Genomic DNA, 19082 nt, shown 5'->3' with positions numbered 1-19082 from the left:
AAGAAGAGGATATGTTCGATCTATCTGATAATGCTTCGGAAGACGAGAAAGTGGACAATATACAGATTATCGACAACTTAGATGGAAATATGCTTTTCAAACCTTTTTTCCTGAGTCAAACCCCTCAAACTTTTCATATGAAACGCGTTGAAAATAATGAAAGAGTTCCTAGAAGCTTCGATACGTCCAACTTCAACTCCCAATTGCCTAGAAGTTTCCAGATGGCAGACCCATCCACCTACAGGTATTTCGGAAATGTGCACATGATAGATTTATCGTAGTTTCCAAGTTATTCGAATTGTTTTTATCTAGAATCATTCCTAAGGAACGTTTTCATTCTCGATTTAACACAAAAAATTGATCAGAGAATGTTGCTGCCAGATCGATGTTAGAGTAGTGTTAGATATTAATTGTTATGGAATGTTTGCTTAATTTGTATCACCTCATAAGTGCTAATAATTTGTTTTCATCAGTTTTCGCTGCATAAAAATTTCACCTTTCATGACACTAATTTTAAGAATTGTTGAAAGAATGAACTGGAAGCATTTAGAGAGTAAGGCTTTCATGGTATGAAGTTGTTATTTTAATAAATGAATGAAAATCAAAAACTCTTTTGACTATTCCTCCTAAATCTGTCTGAAAGAAGGAAATAACTGGACCAATGATTTATTTTGCACATTTAACTTTCGACAGATTCTTCATGTGGATCAGATTAATTCTTCAATGTGCAATTGAAATTCAATGTTTTTCCTATATGACCATGGACCGTGATAGAACTTATATAAACGATTCAACTCCTGTTATTAAATTCTGCTCTGTTGTATGACGATAATGCATACATTTGGCTTCGGTGTAGATAATAATTTAAAATATATATAATTTTTCAGGTATTCGATTATACTTACATATTTCATTGTGTAACTTCCTCTCGGAAAAGTGAGCATGATTCTATTTCTTAGATTTTCAAAGTCTGATTGTTGAATTTTCGTAGGTACTTTCGCAGCACACAGAACCACTCGAATATATGTGCTGAATTATACTTCAAATTCTTCCTCGAAGGCAGAGCGAGTAAATACTCAAATATTAGAATTGAGGCTCGTTGTTTAGAGCCTCAACAAATAATCGAAAACATTTATTCAAAGTTCCAAATTTGTGTTTTATTTCAGAATGATCAAAACTGATACTTGTAAAAACAAGTATCTGCATCAAAAATACTCTATCGGGTTATCTATTAAAAAAATCAAATTATAAACATTTCTTTGAAAATAACAGGGGTAAAATATCTGTAGTTTGAAGACAAAACCTCCTTTCACTGTCGTGGATGAAATTGCAGCCAAAGTTGATTTCTCAATAATCCGTTAGACATTACATAGAGCCATTTCATGATTTTATAGATTCAACTAGTTAATATCTTATGATTCAAGTATTTGAAGGATATAATTTGTAGCTCCAGAATCACCAAGTAATTGAAAAATAATATAAACAATTGCGGAAATATTTGAGACAAAATGGCTTAGACATAAAAGATATTGAAATCATTCACAATTTTTTTGAGAACAGCAGACATAGTTCGGCATACAAGGCATTTGTCATCTATTAGATACTCAATGGTTTGATTCTTGGAATATTTTAATTTTAAATTAACTATTTTGTAGTAGCTGAACAAAGAAAACATCGACGACACGATGTCATATACTCTCTAGATTTCAATTGAAATTTATGAATGTTATGCACGGAGCAATAGAGAAAAAATACTGAATACAGATGAAAAAATATACCACCTCGAATTTTTCATTGAAAAATTATCCAGTTAACGATCATTTCAATATTTATAATATTAGGAGAAAATTGGTTCAATTATATTTCTCCTAAGAATACCTCTGTAGGTAATTCGAGAGAAAATACGGTCAACACTCTTATGTTCAGTTACATCGTGAAGGATTTACGAATTAATAAATATGAACAAGGAATGTATCTTTTGACCATTAACCGAGGAGAAATGGTCTAGAACGGATCATAGTTGAACAAATCATCAAGAAATGTGATTGGCATTGAGAAATTGAAACCACAAAGTCGATAATTTTCCTTTGAATATATTGAACTGACTTTCTAGATATATCATTTATTAATTATTCATCGAGATGATCTTCTTTTGAACTTTTACTTGAAATATATTCCACATGATTAAACCATTTTTTTACACAGCTTCAGTTTAAATCAGGTGAATCAATGAATCTGTGATCGACATTTAATATTCTTGAATCAATTGGTTAAAGTAAGCCAATTGACATTTTTAAATTCATACATTCGGCATAAACAAATTTCTTTAGTAAACACTAAAGAAATTTGTAAAATTTGTAAAACTACAGGATAATTGAGGATTGAGTATATAATAAATGCAAACCTTTCCCGATAATTATATTTGAGTTATGAAAAAATGTATTCTGCATTGGTGAATTGTTTTAGGCTTTCCAGTACTACTTAAGGACAAGAGTGACTGATGGTTTTTTTATTTTGAATCCATTTATTTCTGTGAATCCCAGAAAGACCATCCTTATTTTTTTATAATATACGGTAGTGAAAAGTTTCGAAATAAATCTATCTGTTTGTGTAAAAAAATACTATGATTTTGAAGGACAAATCTCTTGAATAATTTTCCACTATCATTGAGAAAAATAACTATTTATTCTGAACCTGTGGAAAACTTGATTCTGAATGAATTATTACACTCGCAACCATATGATGACGAAAGAATTATGTCGTGTTGAAGCTGAATAGACAAACAACGAAACGTAAAACACTTTTAATTAATACGAGGGATCTGGAGATAATCAATATCTGTAGGAACTATCAACACAACAATAATTTTCCACTCTTCCTTCAACTGAAGTATTAATTAGATGAAAATGATGTAATTTATTTATGTCAGATGAATTCTCCATGATTCTGTTGCGAATTATATTGAGGCACAGCAGAAAGCCTCTGATAATGAGCAATTATCATGTCCTGAATTACTCCCAGCTCAAAATATTTCTAAACCCTTTTTTTGGTCTGGTTTCCGTGATCAGGCATATCGCCATCCTTAAAATGAATCACTCTCCAAGTTATTATTAATTATGTCGTTAAATATACTGTAATCTTCGGGAATTCTTGAGCTCAAATGAAAGGAGACCATAGTTTTTGACACCTACAAATCTTACCTTTTGTGAGATCCCATTTCCATGATTTTCAATTTTGATAGGGGCAATAAGCACTCGTCACATCCGTTAGATTTTTGGTGGAACATTTACATTGGTGAATTCTCCATGTAATACCGTTGTAGGAATCAGGAAAGTGGAAAAAGCGTTTAGGAAGCATTAATTGCCATATAAAATCGGCGTTCAGTAGAATTCTCTCATATTCTTCCGTTTGGTGCTCCTGAACAAATATGAAAGTGCTTCTCGTAAGTACCACTCTTTCGATGGTAGATAAACGTCGGTGTGTGCGGTTTTAGGTTAGGAATAGAACGCAAATATTCGACCGCACGTTTTGGTGACATAGTGTTTGGTTTGAAAAATCCGATTTTGTGTTGCTTTAGATGTGTTCAGTTACTATTTTTTAATTGTGACCGTATCTCCAAAACGACAATTTTCTATTATTGTTGTTATATTGTATTATTATTGAGTTATTTAGTCATAAAAAAAGAATCGTTCCTAAAGTTTACCAGAATCGAACTCTCATGCTATCCGAAATATTCATTTTCGATTTTTTTCGATTTCAAATTTTAAATATTCTCAAAATTTCGAAGAATAATTCTTCAAAAAATTTTCCGCTATAGATGACTAATTGAAAATATATATTTCAGCGTATTTTATATTGATTATATTCAATTGAATTTATCATATACATTCACTGAAATACTCACACGGAAATATTGGAAAAATTATTCTGAATTATTTGGTTTTCAGGAATTTGGACAATTTCCGTTTTGAATTTCTTTATTATTCTGCCAACGTTTGGGACCTGGTTTGGTCCTTTCTCAAGGCTTATAATTTACTGAAATTCAACAAAGATCTTGTATTCCCTCATATAAAACTTTTTGTTCTTAAGATTCCTCAAATTAATTTCTTAACAGCAAGAAGTTTTATATGACGGAAAACAAGATCTTTGTTGAATTTAAATTATAAGCCTTGATAAAAGACCAAACCAGGTCCGATACTTTGGCGGATTGTCCAAATTCTTGAAAACCAAATCACTCATAAAAAAATACATTGTACATTGGAACAAATTTGTGTTCTTTTTTTTTTCAAATTTGACGAAGAGAATGTCTTGCATAGGAAGTTACGACATATTTCGGTGAGAATTTGAGCAGAGTAATTTTAAGTTGAAAAAACCCCTATAAAAATTACAGATTTTTTTGTGATATTTGATACCATAAGAAGGGGACTCATTCAGTCATAATAAAAAAATTATTGGTATGGAAAGTCATCCCGTTTGATAAACGGGGTGTGAATGAATAGTTACGGAAAAATTCAAGAAATAGTGCGGAAGTTTCAGTTTTGGCAGACTCTGCTTAGATACTACTACTTTAACATTAAGTTAAAGCCAATTTTTCTTTTATCAAAAACAGATAGCCAATGTCCAATTATTCATTCTGAATGAAAAACTGAAAGCTTTAGTGAGATCGAAAAAGTCTATAAGACATTTTTCCTCATCTAATCATACCTTTTCTTCAAGTCCCATATATTTGTAATACGTAGGAATCTATATGAAATGTTGGGAAGAATCATAAATGCATGCTTAATAGTCGCTCAACTATTGGTTTAAAAACACACAAGAATGGCCAATTTTTGAATGAAATATAGGTAATATTCTGAAAGAAGTTCCCTTATACTAACATTTTAACACTCAGCTGAAAATTTTCAACGGTTTTCAAGAGACGAAATCATTCACATCCGATTTAAAGGCCCCTATTAAAAATTCGTATTAGCAAATTCTCAGATATTTCATCGTTCACATGCTGAGGGTTCGCTAATGAGAATTTTCACGTTTTCTTGCACATTTTTACTGTTATGCAATTTAATGATATAAGTTGAACATATTGTCCCTGATATAATAAGCTCACCATTAGTCTTCGTTACACTTTCTATGGTTATTGATACTTCCAAGCATATATACGGGTAATTACTGTATCAGCCATTCTTTTTATGACAACTAGGAAGTTGCAGCAACAAATGTTCAGGAACCAACATTACTCTGACTGATTTTCATATTGTTTTATCCGAAATTCTTGAAAATTTCACTTCGATACCGAGATAAAAATAAAAATTGAATATGAATTGATACTCCGGAAAACTTCTGCGTTTTACATCTGCGCCCTATTTCCTAATGTCTTCTGTCTCTGACATTTCATGTCAAAATCGCATCTTTGAATTCGTTTGTCGTACTCAAACACGTTCCTTCCAAAATATCAAATAACGAAACCGATCTAGATCTGTTCCGCCTGCGGCTATTTGGACCGAGACAAACCATCTAATATGATCTTTGACGAATAACATTAATAGTTAAGTGTTTCGAATGTTGATTTGAGCATACGTGCTGTTGATTTGATGAATTCCAACTCGGCGCCAAAATTCACTAATTACATTTTCTGCTAGATGAAACAACGAAATTATAATTTTTACGGGAAATATTCAGGTCATACTGCCCGTTTTAATTGAGCTGAGGCTTTCTATATTAAAATACGAAAACTCGTGGAAATGTAATCAACCTTTCGAATTTTAATGGAACTGCTCTGATATTTATATTCCATTGGGTTTTTTTCAATATCCATCAAAAATGCCTTGGTCTCGTGAAAAAGTGCTGCAAATGTCAAACAAGTTTGTTTTCAAGAATCAAGAATACGCTCGAGTATGTACAGAGGGAGCAAAATTCGTTGTCTACTAAAGGAATCTCGAGAACTATAAGAGCTAGAAGGAAACGGATGACACATTTCCTAGCTCTTTTTCAGAGAAACAAATAATGGTAAAAACCCTAGCCTCCTACGATTTTGAGTTATTAGCAAAAAAGGAGATATTGACGTTACAGATCTAAATCTCTTCTACAGACACTTTTTTACATAGAATTCACTGACGAGCTCAAAGTATTTTTTCATTTCGAATCATTAGGCTAACTTTCGTTTTTTTGAATGCAAACTTTTATTGAATTTGTTATTTTTGAATTGAAAAAAAAACAATTGTACGTATGAAAGTGCCTAAGAAGATTCAGATCAGTAACTTCAAAGACAAAAAAGTTATGAGAACTTTTCGAAATTTCAATTTTTTGTAATAACATAAAAACGACGAATCGTAATATGTAAGGGTATTTTGGTTTCTCTGAGAAGGAGCTCGGAAATATGTTATCCGTTTTCTTTTAACTGCAATAGTTCTCTCTATAAAGGTGAAATTGTCAAAATGAATGAATTTCTATTTAGCAATTTTCAACGAATTTGGACCTAGTCCAGTTTCCATCGTTTGTTTCAGTGAAAACCCTTGCCAGTTTCAATTATTTCCGATATATTCGAATACTTTACCATGTCGACAGTAGAACGAAATCGGTATTTTGTATTCAACACAAAATAAAATTAGCGTATCCCACACACTACCATACATTTGTATCTGAGGAGATGGCTTAGAGACAAACCAAATCTCTCAATGATAGTGCTGACATTTTATAGACATCACATTTCTATTGACGGGATAGATTGGGGATAGAGAAGCGAAAAAAGTTGAAATAAATAGGGTGTCCTATTTGAAATAACGCAGTTTGTAGTATTTTTTCGTATAAACGGCAACGTCGCAATATTGAAAATATGTTAGTCAGATGGATCAGAAGTGTAAACCCTAGTGCACCAATTTTCAGGATAATCCTATTATCCGTTCTTCATAAACGTCTAATAGGCCAATACCCATCCTATGGGTAACCCTGTATGGTAAAAATAATTGTTTTGTAAGTTGTTTGTTTCATCTAATAGAAAAGTAACATCACAAGTGAAATGAAAAGAAGTTTCAAAAAAGGTTACTGCCTGAAAAGAAAAACTATCATCGATTTCCATACGATTCGAAAGAAACTGAAAATAACATTTCGTTACTTTTTAAATTCATCGACAATTGAGCGGAACAAATTACCCGATTAGGTCAATTACTTTCACTCTCTTCTATTGTGGGTAATAAGTCAATAACCGGAACTCTTTCCATTTCAGATATGCTTAATACTGACCATAGGATGTCACTCAAATGAAGAAACGAACATTACTTCAACCACTCCGTCAACTACATCGACAGAGTTTGAATCCCTCAAACTGACAAATGAAATTTACACACAATTTCCATTACACCAGAATACAACCGAAAATACCAAAGACTTCGATAATGTCACCACAGAAATACCGGTGGTATTTAAAAAGAAACCATTCGTTAAAGTAAAGAAACTCAAGAAGATTCAAAAAACTACCTATCCTGAGAAACTGTACAGAGTTAAGGATGAGAATGCGGATTTGAATGGACAAGAGTCCAAGTTCATAGGAGAGAATCCTCATTTGATACAGATAACACACGATTCACAACCTGATTTCATAGATCCTGTCAAGAATTATTCAATAAAATACAAGGTTACCCACGACTATAAGAGGGGAGATAGCTTTTCTCGATCTAAATATTATCCATATGGTGAGAGAAAGAGATCCAGGAATTATCACAGATTGAACAGAAACTCTACAGAAGACAAACTTTCAGAGGAATCCCGTAAAAACGAGAACTTCGTCCAGTTTTCTTACAAGGTCGAAACAGTACCACAGGACGCAGAAGATGCTCCAGAACAAGAACCACCAACTGGACGAAGGAGAGCTGGCAGACCTACACTCCCAGAAATTCAGAATGTGATTCACACGTTAGACAGCCAGGATAGCATCCCCACCTATAAATCCCCGAAACAGAATCATATAGTCGAAGTGACGGAAGTACCTTTAGTTTTCGAGCATCATTATCAAGGAGACTATAAGAACCCGCAGTCCAAATTTGTGGCACACCAATACAGCTATAGTCCTCCTGCTGATCCCACAAACGAAGCGCTCAGACTGGGAAAAATTCTATCGCAGAACGTTGTGCAGAAACTTCAAGCTGCTGAGGAACCCTTGAGGGAATACGTACAGGGCCAGCAAGAAGTAATTTTGGCTGGATACACTCACGGCGTACCAACTTATTCGTTTTTGAATTTCAATCTGAATCCTTCAAGTGTCAATGTGCAGAATTCTCACAATGCTCACCCACTTATGAAATATTTAGCACCGGAAATAACGCCTCAGAGCTTCAGTAACGACATACGACACTTCCAAAGGGCTCAGCCGAATCCATACCAATTCGAACAGCCACAAACACATATGGAGCCAATAGTCGTAGAAGATGAAGAACATAGTTCTGATTATGAAACAACCTACCTACATGCTGTGAACAGACCGCAACATCACAACCAAAATGTTGTTACCTCAGCACAAACTCATCCTGAGCAAACATATCAGAATAACGAGAATCAACACACGCAAGCAAACAACAACGTAGCAAAATCTCCATATTCTGTGAACATACAGCAACATTATATGAACTTACCCAAGTATACGACAGTAAATAATAATAAGTATAATAGCAAACCACAGGCAATCCACGAAGTTGAACCACCGAACCTCTCTGGATTGGCCCATTCATATAATTTCGATTCCATTCGTTACCAGGTACCTTCTGTACTTCCAACTCCCTTCCCTGATATTTCAGGAAATCCAATGTATAACGCCATACAGGCTGGAGAAGAACAACAGAGTTACCAAGGGCAGCAAGTGGAAAATCCCAATTTCAAATTCGAAGGTCTTATACCATCAACCAAATTGATACATTTTGTTCTTCCTCAACAATCACCAAGTACACCAACGTTAGTTCATCATCCGAGACCGCAAATGATCTCTTCGAGACCATTCTGGAGGAAACCACAAGTGATGAAATTGGTGAGGCTCCCTGAAAGAGCAAACCAACAACAAGAGGAACAGAGTTATCAGACACAGTACCAGACCTTCCTACCAGGACATACCGGGGATGATTCTCGTACCAGAAATCAGCAACTTTACCAAAGTCTCGCTGAGCATTACTCAACACCAGTAAGAATGCAGCAGGTTTTAAGAAGTCCAAAACATCACGATCAGTATCAGTACCCTACTAATATAATGCGTTTAGTGGCTCAACAACAGGAGTCTAGAAATCAGTTCGGTGATAGGCCGATAGTTGTTGAAGATCTCTATGACCAAAGTCCAAATGAAGAAGAAGAAACCCGAGACTCCCCCTTTGCTCACGAATCTCATAAGCAGCAGATTGAAAATGATAGCTCTAAGTATCGAAATCTTGACGAACAAAACTACCAAAACCAAAGACCGTCATCAGATTCGAACACCAACCAAGGAAATGTCGAAATTGTTAAAGCTATATCGAAATATTACCCTCAATCACAGGATAACAGGCAACGTGATCAAACCACTTACGAAAATACAGAGTTGCATGAAGGCACAAGTTCAGTCTTACCTAAAGGTTACCTAACTTTCCAACAGCAGAAAAACCTTGCTAGGGTGCCTAACACCAGACACATCATGCCATTAGTTAGATATAGAAATAGGGAAAATTATGATTCCAGCAGGAGGATATTGAATCCTAGAATTAGGAGGTTGGTGACGGATCTTCTGAAGGACAACAATAGGCGAAATAATGTTTACGTCGTAATGACTGAGGAAGAATGAATGGAAGAATTTTTCTGATTTATTCAAGAAGAATTGCCATTAGTATTATTTTAATTTAAGTAATTTATTCTTTGTTGAGTATTGATTAAAGTCGATAATAAAAACTGCCTTTTTTTACCCCTTCTAATCAGTTGCTGAGATTTTTTTCCAGAAATTTTTAATCACCTAAATCAAGAAAATATTATATTGTCAATTAAACACTACAATATTTTGAACAATGCTCAGCCACTATTTGCGATTATCTGAATATTTTTTTATCTAACCATTTCAGCTAGAGTTTGATCTATGATTAGTTTTTAAATAGCTTCACAGAAAATTCATTTAAGTTTGTCATTAAACGTCTTCAGTGTCAAGTGTGTTGTGTGGCCAAATTAAAATGTGAACCCTCCCATAAAAATTCATGTGAAAAATTTCATTTCAAATCTATACTAAAAAATTTTCGTGAAATTTTGCATCTTTAGCATGGCTCAGGCATTTGTAACCACCTATAGAAATCATTTCAGAAATCATAAGGAACCATTAAGAAAATCGTTAGTATTAAACGTCGGGATTTCCTACCGAACAATATTATATTGAATCCTTTTCCACAGAAAAAGACCTTTAGACAGACATGCCGCAACAGCACCAGCAGGTGACTACTGGTTGGATACTGCAGTCAAGAAGAAGAAAGTTAGTTTCCTTCTGAAATGACTAATCTGTTGCTCAATGGCTGATTTATTTTGCAGGATTTGAATATACCCCTGGCTGAAGCTTTGATCAACGAATCATCAGGAAGACTTATGTTCAGCACTTATCAAATGAACTATTGTACCGATAGTAAGAGCTATTCGAAATAAGACTTCATTTAACGATTGAGTAACTGACTCTTGACTTTATCCTTGCAGCTTTCACACTCCTACAAGGGAAACATTCACTTATCATAGATGTCTCAGATACCTATCAAAAAAATAAAATTTTTTTGGAGCACCTTCCTGGTTTTTGAGAGGACGACATTTTCCTAGTTATACATCATTTTCATATCTTCTTTCGTTCTTTCACCATTTGCAGCATCTATTTCCAGTATATGCAAAGAGTTTCAGATCGTCCATGTAAAGGAGGGATGGTTTAGTTTTTGATGGCAAATCTGTAGTCAGTAGAATTCAATCTATTTGACAATTTTCATTATTATTCATCGATCATCATATTTTTTTACTACGCCATATTGAACTTTGGGATTCAAGTCATAATATTTCTTCTAGTATTACATGAGTAAAATTCAATTCCTTTTTGTGCTTCTACTGAGTGGTTAAATAATATATTTTTTGTAAGTCGTGTGGACTTATTTCAACGAAATTCAAAACCCCTTCTTTGCTTCTCTAATTTTGAGGTTGGATTGAATCGACTCATAATTGAATGTAAGAGTTATTCACACACCCTTACAGTTTTGAGGAGGCTTGAATGAATTTTCAAGAAAATGTTTGAAATTCAAATTGAACCGATTTTCTCCAACCAACTTTTCAGAGGTGAAAGAAAAATGTAGAGAGAAGCGAGAGCTAGTACAGAGGGCTGCAGGTGATAAGAGTACACAAATAGAAGAACAGTCTTTCGAGAATGAGTTGTTGCGATATTGCAGAGAACTATACAGCACTAAAACCAAGAAGATTTTACCGCCAACAGAAACTGCCAGAAGAGGTCAGTATGACGTTATTTCGTCAATCAATCATCTTCATTAGTGATAATATACTAGCACGTCCAAAGCATTAATGATTACAAAATAAACAACAACAACAATACATATACATTAAGAGTATAGAATTCACAAAATTCATTAAAATGATATGGAATAACATTAAGACAAACCTTGAATTCAAAAATTGAGCAAAATATAAAAAGCTATCTCTATTAACAAGTATTTTTTAAATGACGGAGTTGCAGTAATTTCCAGCTTACAGATATAGCATTAGTATAAAATTTAAGGGCCAGAACGTTAGCACCTAAATATTGCATATTGAACATCTTCATTTAAAAGTCTCTCATTACTGTTCTAGTGAGCATATGACCATTATGGAAAAATTGCAACCGAATAATTTATTGCTGAAGTAGCTTCAGATAAGTCTCAATATGAATATCCCAGATTTTCCTCCTAGGCGGTTTATTGAAGATATCTTCCAAAATATAATAAAAATTATGATGACGGAGTCTTAAAAGTAGTTTTTCTGTGACATCCATTCCAACGAAATTGAATTTCAAGGCTCAGTTTGTTTAAATATGATTTTTTCTGGTTTTTTCTTTTCGTAGCAGGCTGTTTTGTGTTTTTCATATCATCGAACTGAAATAATGATGAAGTGAGCAGATTTTCCAAGAACGTCAAACAACTAGTTCTATAGCACCTGTGCTGCTTTCGTTCAAAAAGATAAACGGATTTCCCTGGCGATATTTTCCCGAAAATTCTTTGAACACACACTGGCAGCCACGCTGACTCGTGAAATGTTTATAATCCGTTGATACATTTCGGATTCGTTTCTTGGAAATTCGACGTGTGAAGTTAGAGCAGAAACGATGATATTTTTACGCTTTTTAACCGCCGTTTTCTACGGTTGAAGTTATCGGCAATGGTGTCTCGGAAAGCGGCTGAACTATAAAAAGCTATAGGTAATAGGTATGGATAGCTGTGACTCATGGGCTTCATCGGGTTATCCTTCCTTTTATTGCACAGTTTCGGAAAAACAGAGTGTCTATTGAAGAAAATGAAATGATTGTTCAAATATATATGAAAAATTTCAATGATTCGTTCAAAAATATACATTACTGAACTGATAATAATCAATATAATTATACAGGTAGAGCAAGTGAGATCTGAAAATCTAGGGTGACAGATAACCTGCTCTATATACACTGCGCAAAAAAAATAACGCACATTCTGAAAATCTCAATTTTAATGAAAGTTAACTCTACATTGACTTATTTTTTATGTTCTCTCGAGAAGGTTTTGAACGAAACAAGACACATTAAATGGAAGAAAAATTCAGGATTTCACCGAATCTTATGTGAAAGAAGAGAAATGAACAATTTTCAAAATACTGAAATGCTGATAAGTGATTTAATACTTGGTATTTCCACCCCTTGCGGTAATTACGACGGTTCATACTCAAAATGAGTGATCTTAAAATGTTCTGATCTAATCCTTCCCAGATTTCTCCGAGTTGGATTCCTAAGTCATTAAGAGTAGTTGGATGATTTTCTGAACTTCTCAGCCTTCTATTGAGGTTGTCCCAAACCTGCTCAATCGGATTGAGATCTGGACTTCTTGCTGGCCATTCCATTCGACAGACTTCAACCTCTTCAAGGTACTCCTGAACGATGCGCCCACGATGGGGTCTGGCATTATCGTCCATAAAAATGAAATTTTCACCAATGTATGGGGCAAATGGCACTACATGCTCTTCAAGAATGTGCCTTATATACTTATCAGCATTTATAGCTCCATTATCAACGACCACTAGGTCTGTGCGAGCAGTCAAAAATATTCCACCCCATACAATAATCGATCCTCCCCCGAAACCAGTAGTATTCAGGAAATTGCACTGACCATATCTTTCATGTGGACGTCTGTATACAAGGGAACGTCGATCACAATGGTAGAGGCAGAATCTAGACTCATCTGCGAAGAGAACTCTTTCCCAATCGGCCTCTTCCCAATGGATATGCTCTCTCGCAAAACCCAAACGCGCCCTTCGATGGGCTGGGGTAAGAGCTGGGCCTCTTGCCGCGACACGAGGCCTTAAATCATATTCTCTGAGGCGATTTCTTATTGTCTGAGTGCTAATTTGCACCTCATGAGTTTGCTCAAGCTGAATTTGAAGGAGGCGAGCGGTTGCAAACCGTTGTCTCAACGAAGAAACTCTCAAGTAGCGTTCTTGAATGGCAGTTGTTACCCGTGGTCTACCCTGTCCTGGTCTTCGGACATTCATACCTGTCTCCCTGAATCGCTGCAACATTCTGAACACATTTGTATGGGAAACTCCAAACCTTTCTGCAATTCTTGTGTATGTCCACCCTTCTTCTCGCAAAACTACCGCTTGGGCACATTCCTCTTGGGTCAAATTGCGTGTTTCGCGTTGCATAGCGATCGAGTGTAGAAAATCAAACGAAAGAAAAACTATTGATCACTAGAATTGATCGAGAACAACTGATTTTAGAATGGAGCCAATACATTCAAAATCTGATAATATCTTTTTTTTTTTATTCCTGCTGGGAAAAAACATCTGTATTGAAGAAAACCGTTGAAAGTAGACAACATATGCATGCATAATTCTGATAAAAATAATTATCATTGAGAACACCTTCAATTGTAGAATACATTTGAGATTTCCATAATGTGCATTAATTTTTTTGCGCATAGGTGGAAAATTTTGGTGTCATAAGAATCATTTTCCTCTAAGTTAGTTTACACGATGATGGTATGAATTCTTGTTAGGTAGTAGTTTTATCTATCGAACTAATAGATTCATTTCCCAAGGAATAAACGAAATCTATTGGTTTTTTTTCCTTCGTTTGATATACTTGCTACCAGACAACTTCAATCATTAATACTTTCACTTCAGATGAAAATATTGAATTGAAAACTAATTATTGTGTCTTAAAAAAAAGGATTTTCACTTTCAAGGTAACCGAACTGAAAGAATGATGTTTGTGGTCAATGATCATGCTTGAGTAGTTCCTTACAGAACACGTTATTTAATATCATTGTGGTAAAGGAGCGAGGTACTAGAAAACTTGGAATCTTCATTAATAATTCCATTCGTTGTTGTATTATTATTTCATACTCATCAGTCCTCGAATATAAGTATAGAAAAATAATACCATAAAGAATCAGTTACTCTAGTTTTCATACAGATCTCCACCAAAATTTCCGCCATTTAATATTTGCTACCATTTTATTCAGTCTCCTTTTTTCGCAGTTTATGGTTACATAAGGCCAGAATCTATGTACACCCCTTTGACTCACTATCAGATGGTGTATGGTAAAGCTGGCTTCGATATTATGAGCAATCCAATGCAGTTCTTGAACATCCAGAAGGAAAAGGAAGAAAATAACAATTTTCCCCTATGCTCACCGGAGAACGTTCTTCAAAGAACTTCGTTTCACCGTTGTGAAGATTTGAAAAATAACAGAATCAGAAAGGAGAAAGTGGAGAGGCAGAAAAAACTACAAACTATCATGGAAAATCTGGATAGATGCACGAATCATGTGAAGAACGATGATGCTTTTATTTGTCCTTGCCAGTTTATATATTAAGAACGCTTTAAAATAAAAATCTTTTCATATAATGAAGATTGTAGAGTTCAATTGAAAATCTCATGGCCCTTTTTCCTTTTCCAAAATTTAAGGGTTGGTCCTACAGCGAAATTGTTACTGCAATGGCAATTGTTTAAGTCTTAATTTGCTTGAGAGTTAATTTGCCAACATTTTTTCTTATATCATCTTTTATGCTTCCCTTACTTCCGATGTTCATGTAGATATTATTGGTAGCAGAAGAAAATGTAGTGAACGGAGAATATCAACCCAAATTTCCTTATGGTAGGTTGGCTTATTCGTTCAGAAATAAATTTAATCAATGAACGTGATTCGGACGCTAAGCAATTACTAAATATATCCAATTTTGTCCTTCCGTATGATTTTCCCATATAAAAATGGATTATGGCAGGACGAAGGCAAAAGAAATTCAAAATTAGTCGCTTTCAATGACAATTCGGGAAGGATTGCCAATGTATGTTCCAAAAATATCCGCCATTGCTTGTGATACGTGTATATCACTTCTAAAAATACCTCTCGGACTTGCATATTACACTTATGTTATGACGTAAGGCGAGGTTTTTCACTACTCTTTTCTCCTAGCACGTTTTATCTATGCTTCAGGGGTCTATATCGGTCATTTCCTGGTTCTTCGTTGGCAATATTTCATGGATATCCTGGAACATTCCATCAGATGAGGTTTCAGGAGCCTTCTCCAACTATTGTGATTCGTGCTGAGTTTTTCATCTGTTACACTCATCATTATTAGTTTCCCATACTATTCAAATTGAACTTTGAGACCATTTTCGAAGACAAGAATTTGCAATTTGACCACTAAAACTAATTCAACGCCTGCTAATACTACAAATGTAACGTTTTTGTGGAAAAGATTGCACTGGCAGACATCATATTCAGAGAATATCATAAAGAGCGTGCGGAAGTCTGACTAGGGTTTTGGCTCGTAGAAAGACAATTGTAGAATGCAGATAACAGTGTTGCTGGGGTTCCATCAACCATGAGAGCCAATTGCAGCTTATCTCATTAGTTAAGGGAGGCTGCAAGAACAGTTGAAGAACTATATCAAAAATCTGTGAATCCAAACAACAGCTTGATCACAAACTCCATGTGTAAATTCGGTTAAATAAGATCTAGCTGTTCCACAAATTTTCCAAAATGATGATTCCGGTGAAAAGAGGTGTCTAAAAATTAGTGGTGATGGCTCGGACTCTGTACCACAGTCTGGCACGATGCACAAAGGGGGATCAATCAATATAAATCAAATTCGAAATTATTATGAAGCCGATGACTGGTATGTTTGTTTTGGAAATCGATTGAATCGAATTTGAAATCGGTGAAGTAAATCAAATGAAAGTAAATTTTACGGTAATGAAGAAGTTAATTTTTCATCTCGAATCAATAAACATATCGCATTATTCTAGACCCGAACCTCTTTTGTAAGCAAACAAGTGTTGTCCATCCAAAATTCGGATTGGCTAAGTTTATGGGTAGTTTTTTAAGATTGTGGGTATGCGAGATCCTCATTCATTCCAATCTGAACAAATGGTCGAAATTTCAAATTCAGTATATCTCACTCGTTTTAAACAACTTTCAACGTGAAACTTAGTCTCTCTGGAATAGGTTATCTTAATTCTCCTTCTGTTGCTCCAATACATAAAAGGCGATGTATAGTTTAATGTCAGTTGAATGTTAACACTCTTTCGAACACAATTTCACACCAACACCTTCTTATGGTATGATTGAATTGAGGGTTTATTCAGCACCAATGAGCACATATAGCAAAAATAAAAGACTACGTGTATCTAAATATGTTGGTAGAATACATATATACACACAGCTCTACTCTCGCTATAGTAAAATACAATAATAACGAAGGTGAATTGAATTGAATATGTAACAAGATAAAACAACGTTTTTTCATTTGATAGTCATAGGCACAACGATGATCTACATTGGCGACCAATCAGGGACCACTTTTTGTAGAGTTTCCATTTAATGTGAGGACCAGCGTCAACAATGAGAGATTTAACAAGAAAGGTGAAAAGATATATCCACCGTAGGCATCAATGTTGGACATGTTGATAGTTCTCAATTTAAGGCAAAAGGCTTGGTTATAAAAGCACGATAGTCTATACACACAGCATCAGCATCTTAGAGGCTGCTAGAAGATTACTCAACCTGATCTCATGTGACATCATGATGGCATTCCCACGTGACTTCATGATAAATTGGAGTGTAATTCGAATAGGTGGTTTCCTTGTTTCTACTTAAAGTTCATAAAAAGTGATTTTGAACAATGTGATCAACTCGAATCTGAAGATATCGAAATCTATTTTGAAACCGATCGCAGTGACGTAGGAGGACGTTTATAATATTTCACATTTAGCATGCGGACCGTTGATCTGACACATGTGTGCGATTTTGCAGAATTATAACAGAATTATACCGTTTTCTTCTAACACCTATACCGTTCCGATTGAAATAACAGATATTAATGGTTGGAAAGATAAAAATTAACGTGCGTTCAAAAAAATTCGTCGTCAAGTAGGCAATGGAATTTTGAACGTCGATATTTCGTGCGTAAACGTAATTCTTAGCTCGTGCTATACTATTTTCCAGGTGAACTGTCATTTAAGCATTTTGGATTGTTGTTGAATTAAAATTATCAGCAAATTATAAAGATGGTTTTCACGGACGTGTAAAAAGCCTTTATTATTCAATCCTACTACAAAATTGGAAAGAAAATTGAATGAGAATGGAAATATTCTGTTCCGGCGACTTCATAGAAGCCTATGTTGCTGTAGATTATCAAGTATGAATTTTTCCATTGAACTGTTTTGCGATGTGTTGACGAAACAGGTATGTTCAAACAAAAAGGAAGTGGTCGACCAAAGAAGAAAACTCCAGAGTTCAGCAATAATGAAGCATCATTACAGAAGCTCGACAAACCTCTGTTCAAGTTTTATCTCAAGTGGCTGGAGTATCCGTTGGCATATGCCACCCGATTTTGAAAAAAAGATATCCATTTGTTTCCATAAAGATTGACATGTTATCAGAAAACTGAAAAGGTTGTGATTACCTAACCTTGTAGCATCCAAGAAAAATTGGAGTTCAGTATGCATCAGTCAAAAGCAAAATGTGGACCTACTTTCTTTTATGGAACTTTAATAGCAGAACGTTATGAAGGAGAAAACATCATGCCTTTTTATAGCTGAGTTGAATTTTAATAAACTGTCCAATAGCTATTTTCATGTAATTCAGTTCTTTTGGTTTAGGCCCGGTACTTTCACGTGCGAATAAATAAATTTATTCGCATTTATTAAGTCTTATTCGTAAGATTAGTAAAAATGCAGTCTTTTCACTTTCAGATAGTGTTATTCATCGAATAAATCTGTCATTGAAACTTAATTAGAAGAGTTTATTTGTCATAGATCGAATGTCGGTACGTCATTATTGGTTGAATAAAATTTATTCGAAGGTGAAAGTACCTACCGGGCCTGAGTCATGGATTTTCAGTAATGACTGAATCAATTCAATATTTATAGAGAATTAAGAAACATATTATTGAGATTCTTACTGTGATTTATTCATATGACTGAAGTAGCTAGAACCTTCTTACAAAAAAAAACATAATACCACGATCAATTCAAGATTCATGTCTCTTACATATGAAAATAGTGGACGGTTAAAATTTTTACGAAGAATTTTTCTAACCGCCTCAGATTGTTTGGATTCTTGTCATCTTACTCAATGAAAGGAATGCTTTTCGCACGTTGGGTGAAATTTACATGTAACTTTTTCCAAAAAGTGCCTTTCCTTACAAAATTACGATATATAGGTTAATGTCATCATTGTTTACATTTTGGGAAGATGAAGTAATTCAAGGAAAGACATACGTTCAGCCACCGAACACCAACCTTCAAAATTTCATAGCCTACTTGACGACGAATTTTTTTGAACGCACGTTATGAATGTGAATGGGGACCAATTGCTACTCGT

General features: G+C 34.6%; 2 protein-coding genes across 2 annotated transcripts; both read left to right on the top strand.

Annotated features, from left to right (window-relative positions):
• The first annotated feature begins 3412 nt into the window (after nt 1-3412).
• Nucleotides 3413-9812, top strand: LOC123309711. Its single transcript, XM_044892937.1, has 2 exons — nt 3413-3442; nt 7220-9812. Exons 1-2 carry the CDS (start codon nt 3428-3430, stop codon nt 9788-9790), a joined length of 2586 nt encoding a protein of 861 aa, XP_044748872.1. The 5' UTR covers nt 3413-3427; the 3' UTR covers nt 9791-9812.
• Nucleotides 9813-10134: 322 nt separating this feature from the next.
• On the top strand, nt 10135-15101 carry LOC123309856. Its single transcript, XM_044893144.1, has 5 exons — nt 10135-10320; nt 10381-10459; nt 10516-10606; nt 11291-11461; nt 14731-15101. The coding sequence occupies exons 1-5, from the start codon at nt 10253-10255 to the stop codon at nt 15066-15068; spliced, it is 747 nt and encodes a 248-aa protein (XP_044749079.1). The 5' UTR covers nt 10135-10252; the 3' UTR covers nt 15069-15101.
• Nucleotides 15102-19082: the final 3981 nt, after the last annotated feature.

This window comes from Coccinella septempunctata, chromosome 3, assembly GCF_907165205.1.
Source record: "Coccinella septempunctata chromosome 3, icCocSept1.1, whole genome shotgun sequence".
Classification (NCBI taxonomy): Eukaryota; Metazoa; Arthropoda; class Insecta; order Coleoptera; family Coccinellidae; genus Coccinella; species Coccinella septempunctata.
This window is presented reverse-complemented; position numbering and strand designations above follow the sequence as displayed.